At 42.6% G+C, this 10,292-nt stretch overlaps 1 protein-coding gene across 1 annotated transcript in view; it reads left to right on the forward strand.

The window, feature by feature from the left end:
* The window catches only part of CSMD1 (CUB and Sushi multiple domains 1), a 1,821,295-nt gene extending 1,813,987 nt beyond the window's left edge, over nt 1-7,308 (forward strand). Inside the window, exons 68-70 of the mRNA XM_059909813.1 lie at nt 486-573; nt 6,748-6,880; nt 6,975-7,308. Of these exons, the coding sequence (XP_059765796.1) occupies nt 486-573; nt 6,748-6,880; nt 6,975-7,134 (381 nt within the window). The 3' untranslated portion in view covers nt 7,135-7,308. The remainder of the gene's footprint in view (nt 1-485; nt 574-6,747; nt 6,881-6,974) is intronic.
* Nucleotides 7,309-10,292: the final 2,984 nt, after the last annotated feature.

Below are 10,292 nucleotides of genomic sequence, written 5' to 3' on the forward strand. Positions count from 1 at the left end.
AACCACCCCGAAAGTTCTAAAAGGTAGCATCCCCAGATAAACAGAGATCTAAGACACCCCCTTCACTTTCTTCCTTGCAAGTTAACCCTTTGCTTCTGCTTTAATTCATCATCGAACTCGAGGGTAAACGGCCTCACGTGAGGTACACGAGGCAGTAGTTGTGACACAGCGAGTTTTACATAATGTAGGTTCTGATGTAATTCATATGTGTGTCCCCGTTTACCAAGGGTACTTAACCTATATATATGTTGTAAAAAACTACTGTTTTTGAGATCAAAACAAGAGAGAGAATTTATTTGTTAGTTGAAGTTCATGTCTGTATTTTTCAATTTCTAACTATAAGTGGGTCACTTGAAGAAATGACAAATTTTTTTAAATAGTTAACCTTTACTTTCTAAATAGAAATAATATTTATATTATGATAAAAGAAGAGATTATCATTAATCCTTGTTATGCATTGTTTTTTCCTTTTCGTGCGTTATCAGGTATCATCTGGACTTGAAAGAGGAGGATTTACTTTCCAAGGTGACATACATGGAAAAGATTTTGGGAAGTTCAAGCTGGAAAGGCAAGGTACACTGCACTTACGTTGTTTTTCAAAGCAAATATCAGGTTGGCTTTCAGATGATTAAGCTGAGTGTGATGGAAAGGGCATGACTCTGAAAGAAACAGAAACAAAAATAATGGAAGAGACACATATTTTACAGCTGGATGAAAAAAAAACCCTTCTTTTGAATAGCAAAATAGACAATATCAGCTGCAATAAATATGCCAGACATAGAATTAATATACAAAGAGATATTTTGAAATAAGGGGAAAAAGCAAAGATGAAACACAATTAAAGAATAAACTACATTACCTTAAGAAAATTATAAGACTAACTAAAATGTCCAACAAACTATGAAAAGATCTTTAACTTCAAAAATATGTATTATGACAACAAAGATCATTTTCAGCTATGAGAATGCCAGCGTTTCTTAAAAGTGATTTGGGGTGGGCAGTAGAAACAGGCACCTGGGTGTTCATTTTGGTGGGTGTATGAGTAGACGTGTACAGTTTGACGGTATTCTTTCATCGACAGGTCGATCCCTAAAATTTTAAATCAGACAAGGGTGACCATTATTTTTTGCATATTCAGGTAGGTCTACAGCAGGACTACTTTAAATAGTTGAAATTAGAAATAATCTGTGTATCTCACACATCTATCATAAATAAATTGCTTACATCAATAATTTTATACAATGTGTTACATTAAAGAGAAAACAATTTAATTCAGTATATTTCATTAAAGAAACAAAGATAACATATGATGTAGAAAGGTGTTCACGACTTAGTTATGAGAAAAAAGTTTGCTCTAGACAGACAGACGGGGCAGCTATGCCTGTTTTCCTTCTTTATCTCTTTCTCAAATACTTGATTACGTCTCAGTAATCAGACAAGAAAAGTGTATGAAGAACAATCACTAGATGTGAAGCTTACCTCATCTATGTGCTAGTTTTGTAATCCAGGATGAATTATAATATTCTTGAGCCTATTTCTTCATCTGAAATCTCAGTAGAGAAGTCAGTTCCTGGTTGCTGTGAAGATTAAGAGTCAATATGAGGGTTTGCTTTGTGCTAAAGCTCTTTTCACACATGTCTTTACTTGTGTTGCTACTAACACAGATGAGAAGATGCATTTTTTTGTAATGAGATGAGCTCCGCATTTCTCCTGAATAGTATCAACTACTTTATACTTTACTTACGGAATGCTACTAACATTAATTTTATAGAGAGGAATATTGCTATGTAGGATTTGATGCCAGAGCAACCTGTCAGAGGAGCACGAGTGTAATATTTGGTGATGATTGTCACTGATGAATTCATTTCATAAAACTTTTATCGGGGACTTCCCTGGTGGCACAGTGGATAAGACTCCACGCTTCCAATGCAGGGGGCCCGGGTTCAATCCCTGGTCAGGGAACTAGATCCCACGTGCATGCTGCAACTAAGAGTTCGCATGCCACAACTAAGGAGACCTGGAGCCGCAACTAAGGAGCCTGACTGCCACAACTAAGGCCCAGTGCAACCAAATAAATAAATAAATACATAAATATTAAAAAAAATCTTTTATCAATATACCGGGGGATTCCAAAGGAAATATATACCAACCTGTATAATATCATGCTTAAAAAGCAAAAAACTTGACCAAAAGGGACATTTAATCATAAAATACTCTAAATCCACCTTTCCAAGCTAAGAACTTTTAAATAGAAGAGCTTTAACTTACAATGTCTGTGTTGGCTGAGATGATTTTTTAAATGGGGTTGTATTATTTTGAGATAATGAAATAGACCAACACGAATGATGGGTGAAGTTTTCTTTTGCTCTGAGCCAAACCCTGTAGTTATTTGCCCTCCTTTCTCCCCGATGCACACGCTCTAGTAATTTTGTCTAAGGACACCCCAGCAAGCTGTGCACGATACTCTGTGGATGTCTGCGTTTACTCATCCAATGAGCCTGACCCAAACCGTCACTTTGCTATTGCAAATTTTCTTTGCATTGCCCCATTTCTTTTTAATCTAACAAAATAACAGCTTGCTTTAACAAGTAATCTTTCTTCTCATGTGATGATGAGCTTATTGTCAGGAAAAACAATTTGCCTCACAAAATAATTTGAATCACAAGCGAGTCTCCCATTCAACTAATTAGAAACGTCTATGTTTAAGTAATACTTCAACAACAACCATTCATTTAAGAATTATGGCTACACTCTATTTTTATGGTTAAAAATAAACAACCTCTTAATTGTCTCCAGTCAGTAGATAAACTGGGAAAAAATGTGATTATCATTAAACGGACACTAAACCAAGTTAGTTTGAAAGACAACTCTGATGCAAAAACTTGTATAAGAAACTGAAAAATAAATTGGTTTTCCCATTAAAATTGAATCCCCTCCCCCAAATATACACAATCAGAATGGGAGAAGGTGCAAGCCATGTATCTAACAAGGGACTTGTGTCCAGAATGTATAAACCCTTATGGCTAAACAGTACATAGGCAAATACCCTAACTAATACATTGGCAACGAATTTAAATAGACATTTCAACAAAGACATAAAAATGACCAATAAGCCAATGAAAAGATCCTGAACATCATTAATCATTAGGGAGACACAAATCAAAACCACTTCACACCCACCAGCACGGCTCGGATCATAAAGACAAACCAGTGGAGGCAAAGCTGTGCAGAAACTGGAGCGCTTGTACTTTGCTGATGGGAAAGTACCGATAAAAATGGCGCAGCTGCTGTGGAAAACAGCCTGGTAGTTCAAGTAGGTAAAACATGGCGTAACCACAAGATTCAGCAGTTCCACTCCAACATGTATAGGCAACAGAACTAAAAACATGTTCACACAAAAAACTAGTACACGAATGTTTATACCAGCATTTTTCCTAATTGTCCAAATGTAGAAACAACCCAAATGTCCATCAACTAATGAATGGAGCAACAAAATGTGGTGCATCCACCCGATGGAATATTATCTTGAAAACATTATGCTAAGTAAGAGAAGCCATTCACCAGAAACACATATTGTATGATTGCATTTATATGCAGTATCCAGAACAGGTGAATCTATATAGACAGAGAGTGGATGAGTGGTTGCCTAAAGCTGAGGCTGGGGTACGGAGGATGAGGAATGACTGTAAGGGTACCGCTTTCTTTTAGGGGAGACAGCAGTGTTCTCACATAGATTGTGGTGATCCTTGCAGCACCAAAACCCCCAAGTTTTAATAGTAAAAAACCCCTTGAATTGTATGTATGCACTGAAAGGGTGAATTCTGTAGTATGTGAATTTCTTTCAATAATGCTCTTTAAAAAAATTGAATGGCTCAGCCTATAATGTGAAAAGATGCTCCCCTTCATTCTTAAGAAATGGAACTGAGAAAATAAGTACACGCTGTGTTTGGTTTATTAGCGAGTAGTGGTAATAATAGGAAAGGAGGGGCAATGGAAGGAAAGGAGGGAGGGGGAGAGGGAGGGGGAAGGGGGGTGGCAGGTAGGTGGGGTACAGCCATCCAGGTGCCTCCTAAGACAGTGGTTGGAGTGAAACTGGGACCCCACTTTGGAGAGCAAGTAGGTAAGACTTAGCAACACTACAAGTTACACATTCTGCTAGGCAATGATTCTACTGCTTAGAATTTATCCTGTATATTCAGACTCCTGCTGATGTATCACTGTAGAAAAAGAATTTCATGGCGGCATCATAGAAAAAGACCTAGAAATGGCCTAAACGTTCTTCAACAGTAGACTGGCTAAATAAATTCTGGCATAGCCAATTAATAGAATACTGCACACGTGAAAACAATTAAATTCATATGCACAGATGGAAGAAACTCACGAATATATGGTTAAGTTTAAAAAGCCAAATACAAAAAATGTAAATAGTATCCCCATATTTTAGGAAAGTAAGAAAAGAGAAACAATCATATATATTAATAGTACATTATGAAAAGGACACTAAAACACAAACAAAAGCAAAAACAAACACCTCGTCAATCATAAAGAGGAAAACTAGTGTAAAGGGCAAGGAGTGACCCTTTATTTCCATCGTCTTTATAGTATTTGTTTCTGTATCCGCTTATGCCCTTTTAATTAATATCATGTGCATGCATTACCCTTTAAATTATTAAAACACAGGTAAATAATTGAAATTAACTAGGAGCTCCAGACAGCATAATAATATCAGAGTAAAGTCAGGAGTTTAATTCACAAAGACCTTTTATGTTGCCCTGTGTTGTGAGGTCTCCTGCGGCAGGTCCATTATCCAGAATTTTATTAATTGGAAGTCTGATATCTATTATGGCCAAAAATATATAGTCTTGTTTGCAGGTAACAGAAAATAGCTTTGGTTAATTTAAGCAGGCTACAAATTTATTAGAATGAGGCAAAGAGATGCACAGAATTATAAACACTTGGAGAATGAGCCATGGTAATTTATGGAAACCATCGGATGTTGAACTACTTCAAAGACAGTACCATTTTTTCATTCCTCAAATATATATTGAGCAACTGTTGTGTTCTAGGTTCTACTGTAGTCCCCGGGCACTCAAGAGGAAAGCTGGCCAAAAAACTGCCCTGGCGTAATGCAACTTACATTCTAGTAAATGTGGGTCCTGGGAAACTTTTGCTACGTGCCACGCATTGTTTTAAGTAGTGGAGATCTGACATTTAACTCTCACCACAAAACCATGGAGTTGGTGCCCTTTGAGCCGCACCGCGTTTCTCCCTGCTGGACAGCGCCACCCCTGGTGGCTGCGTGTTTCTGCTGCGCGCTGCCCCTGGACTGGCCGGTGGTGGCTGGAAGCACCACCAGGGAGCGCTTGATGTGGTCCCCAGGGCTCTAGCCCCACCCCACCCCAGCCTCACCACAGCCTCAGGACCCAATTCTAAACCGTCTTAGGAGCCTCTGCATCACTTGTGCCAAACTCGATGCCTGGGGGCGGCGGGGAGCTTCCCATTGGCTTAACCCGGCTCACATGCCCATCACCTGGATGCTGAGATTTAGGAGAACAAGTATGTGGCGTTTTCCCCTTGCATGGCAGCTGGTGAATGCATCTGGAAATGAAAAATTAAATCTGATTCATGTGTGCTGATACAGAAGGATCGCCAAAAGATATGGTTAATTTACAAAGTGCCAACATCCAGGATAAAATACATTTATATTAGACCTGAGGGTGGTAGGGAGTAGCATAATCCTGCATCTGTTGAAGGAGATGACAATATTTTTAGGCTTTTATGTGAAAATTCAAGATTTTTTTCTTTAAAAACCTATTTAATTATTTTAAATATTTGATTGTTTCTTTGTATCTGTGATTTGTAAAAAAAAAAAAAAAAAAAGAAACATCCCATAAATTCTGGATATATACTTCTAAAACAAGGTCAGCTTCTTTCTAACAATTCTGCTGTATTCAGATGACCCCAATCATAATTGATCACTAACGTGCATTGAGTGGTTCCATGCAAGTAAGCCAAATACATTTCAAATTGCAGTTTATAAGTAAATTCTTCAAGAATCAACTGCATTATTTGGCAATAAATGCTTTCTGATTTGAATTTTTAATGTTTGCATCTTTTTCAATGTCGTGCATGTATCTGCCACTGCACATATACGGAGAGTTAATGATTATATCACCTTCGTGATGTTTGAGATGTTTACGCCTGCCTTCCCTTCTAATTGACAGAAATCATATTTTTGTGTCCGCATAGAAGCCTGCTTCATAACACCGAGTTGCATTCTTTGATCATTTCTAAACTCTGTAGTGAATTTCGGAATCTACCCAAATAAAGGGAGATGGCACCTTGATGCTCACCTATATGAGTGTGACGCCCTCTTTATAGAGAGCTGGGCTCTTTATGTAACTTCAGTGGCACATCTTGCTGAGGCTGCGTCTCAGAGCAGGAGGCAACAGGAGACACTCGCCGTCCCGTAGAGAGACGCGGCCGCGCGCACGCGGTGTCCGCAGCCCCGGGGGAGGTCGGGCGACGGCGCCTTTGCCCCGCGCGCAGTGCGGACGCGAGCCTCTCCCGGCGTCGCTGCGCGTCAGCGAGCGGGAAGCGGGCTGCGCGTCTTCGCCACCGGGAAGGTGGGCCTCCGGAAGGGAGCCCCGGCGGGTCCGCCGCGTGCACGCGCTCCCACGCCCGCCGCAGAGCGCCCCGCGCAGGCTCGGGGCCCGGCTGCAGGGTAAAGGCTGCTCTCTCTTCCAGGCGCCCGAAGCTCGGCTCCAGACCCCGCGCGCCCCCAGCGCGGCGCCAGCAGCGGCTCCGTCGCGGCCGCCATCCTGGCCCCGCTCTCCGCGCTCGTTCTCTCCGGGCTCGCGTTTCACCTCCACAAGCACAGGTAACGTGGCGACACCGCGCTCGCGGGCGTCGCGGCTCCTCCTGAGGCTCTGCGGCCCTGACAGCTCGTCCCCCCCCTTGCCTCTCGCCCGCAGAGCGCGGCCGAAGGTCCAGTACAACGGCTACGCCGGCCACGAGAGCAGCAACGGGCAGGCCTCCTTCGAGAACCCCATGTACGACACGAACTTGAAGCCCACCGAGGCCAAGGCCGTGCGCTTCGACACCACCCTGAACACGGTGTGCACCGTGGTGTAGCGCTCGGGCCGGCCGCCCGTAGCCACTCCTCCGACGCGGACGGCGGGGACCACAGGGGCCACAGGGCCTCCCTCGCCCCGCTGCCCCGCCGCCGACGGACCCCGTCCGGGAAGCGGCCCCCGGCCTCCCCTCCGCGGCGGCCTCCGGGCGCGGTGACAGACGGTAGCACCGCGGTGTGGGTTTGGTTTGTTTTTCTCAATCCCCATGAATACGAATATTCTGGAGAAAAAAAAAAAAAGCCCTCTTGAAGAAGACCCCTTTCTGGTAGCCGCACACACCTGCAGACGCTTCACGCCGTCCCTGCCGAGACCGGACGAGCTTCGAGGGACCCGCAGTCACCTCGGGGTCCATCCCCAGGGCCATCTGCAAATTTCCCACTCAGCTGTTCTCTTGCAGAAGTTTTGATGCACAATTTTTTGCACTAGTGTGTTCTGAATGACTAAGATTCTGATAAATAAACTATTCACACGGGGTTTCCACACACTCTCCATTGTATATAAGCTGTCAAGCTAAGCATCCCACCCGCAGGGTTTAGTTGGCGCGTTAGAAAAAGAAAACACAGCCCCAGTTACGGCACAGGTTTTAAAGGAAAAAGAGTATTGAAGACATTTATTTTATTATTGCTTTCTTTTAGCTTCATAGATGTGCTGAATTCACTGAAAATGTCCGATGAGGAAAAAAAGAGGCCTTTTTATTTCCCACGTGTTTTCTTTAGTCCTGTCACCTCCCGTGATCGTCGCTCTCACGCTACTTCCGAGCAGGTTTGCAGCATGTTCTGTTTGCCGTGTACAGATGTGAATAGTAATTTATTTTAGTCGCTCACACTCAGAACCTGTGGGTTTTGGCTCACAGCACGGTCTTCCCTTGCGCATTGTGATTTTTTCCTTTCGCTGCCATCACTGGTATCGCGTTGAAGGACAGTGAACCACAGTAGCCCCGGAATATAGTGGAAAAGGTTCAGGATCAGAATATCAAGTGTTCCTTTAGAGGCAAGGAAAAGTCACACCCACTCTTCTTTCCCGATGACATAATTTATGTAGTACTTAGTCTTTTGTTTCATGCTTTATAATTCCAGATGGAAAGAAAATTTCAGTGACTTTTCAAGTTTAAAATTCATCATAGGTAAATTATGAATTGCAGTATAAATAAAATAGGTGTGATTCCCCCCACGTGGATAAAATCCAAACACGAAGTAGAAGATGCGGCAATGAGAATTCAAAAGTGAAAAACAAAACAAAGAAGTCAAGATCACAGCTCATTCTTTCAGAAGTTTCGATCTCAGCATCTTAGTCGCTCTCACCCACTGGGCGCCCGCTGTTCTGTTGCCTGTTTGAAGGGGCACAGCCGTCAGGAGGCACGGCCAACCTCCTCTGGTTCCCCCGGCCTTCCACACCCCACAGCGTTGAACTCCAGGGTACTGTGCTGAGTTCTCTGCTCCTTGCCCTCTGGCCAAGCTGGCCACAGGACCGAGATCTGTTTTGCAGCCTGGAGTCCTTATGGCTGTTTCTCCTTAGACCAGATGAGGTCAGCCAGAGCCAAGCTCCTAACACACCCAGGGAGCCGAAACAAAGAGAAAACGGGAGGAAGTTTGTGTGCAGGGGAGAACAGGATTACTATACATACGAGGTGTATATATATACATACATATAGATAAATATAATATCGTGTACATATGCGGTTTGACTCATTCAAACTAGGTGCAAAATGCTGACTTCAGAGTCTGAATTAATGTCTCTCCACATCCCCGACCTGCTTGCTGGTCAACGACGTTACGAAACCCTGAAACGACAGGACATACATACATACCAGAAACCACAGATCAGATTAGACATGATTCTCCTTTGTGTGCAAAGTCAGAGTGTCCTCGGTTGCCAGTTGGGAGCATGTTATTTAAAAAAAAAAAATACTCCATGAAATTTCCTTGCGAGAATTCTGCCTAGTTTCTTCCCAGGGTGTGTGCAGTGTTAATCAGATTCCTGCGAGGTGTTGGAGGGTCCTGTTCAAGCTGTCGGCAAGTACGCTCTCTGGGTTCGGGCTGGAAGATTCTTTCCGGAAGCAGCCAGAGCACGTGGAGGGCAGGAGCCCCTCTGACAGGTTCTGTGCTTCAGAGCTGTTCAAACTGCTGCTTGTCCCACACATCTTGCCTTTCTTCAGGCTAGCTGCAATAATTTTTTTCTCCTGTAAAATATTTTATAAACAACCACAAAAAAAGCTACTATAAAAAAGGGGAAAGAACGCTGGCATTATGATCAGGAAAACCATCGTCATCCCCCCATCCATCCGTCTCGCCACCCCGCCACATGCTGCTGACATGAAGTAGGTGCAAACGACCTTTTTGTACAGAGATATATTTTTTATGAAGAATTTGTAAAATTATTAAATATGCTGTAATTTTTTGATTAATGTAGGTAACTTGTTAAAAAATAAATGTTTTTACAATACAAAACTGTAATTTTCCCAATAATGTACAATGTACTCTCTCTAGCTGACGTTCAGTTCTGATCCTATTACACATGTATTAATATTAAAGTGACCTGTTAAAATGAACAGTATCCTTTTTGTCAAAAAAAAATTATACAGAGAGTGTAATATAGCCTGTGCAATGCCACCTATCTTTAAAGCAAATCAGAGTTCTAATTAAATATTTAATTTTAGATTTCTATTTTTCAGTGTGAATTTATTTTATCTTTAATAGGTGCATGCGAGTCTCTGGAAGGGAAGGAAGAGAATGAACATGTCATTGATGGGCTTTCACTTTATTTAGGACGAGGGTCGATGTTTTCCCAAGACACAGCGTCACCGTCATGGTTAATAAATAGCACATTTATGAGAAGCCGTGATACAGAGAACAGCAACGTGGAAGCTGACAGAATTCTTGACAGTTTTTGCCTTAAAGTCAATGAGAGCTTTTAGTTCCCTCCAACCCAAAATCAAGCCTAAATTTTTATGATAAAAAAAAAAATTGGGGGCTTCCCTGGTGGCACAGCGGTTAGGAATCCTCCTGCCAATGGAGGGCACATAGGTTCGAGCCCTGGTCCGGGAAGATCCCACATGGCCGTGGAGCAACTAAGGCCGTGCACCACAACTACTGAGCCTGTACTCTAGAGCCCACTAGCCACAACTACTGAAGCCCACGCTCTAGGGCCCGTGAGCCACAA

This window comes from Balaenoptera ricei, chromosome 21 (genome assembly GCF_028023285.1).
Source record: "Balaenoptera ricei isolate mBalRic1 chromosome 21, mBalRic1.hap2, whole genome shotgun sequence".
In the NCBI taxonomy this organism is placed as follows: domain Eukaryota; kingdom Metazoa; phylum Chordata; class Mammalia; order Artiodactyla; family Balaenopteridae; genus Balaenoptera; species Balaenoptera ricei.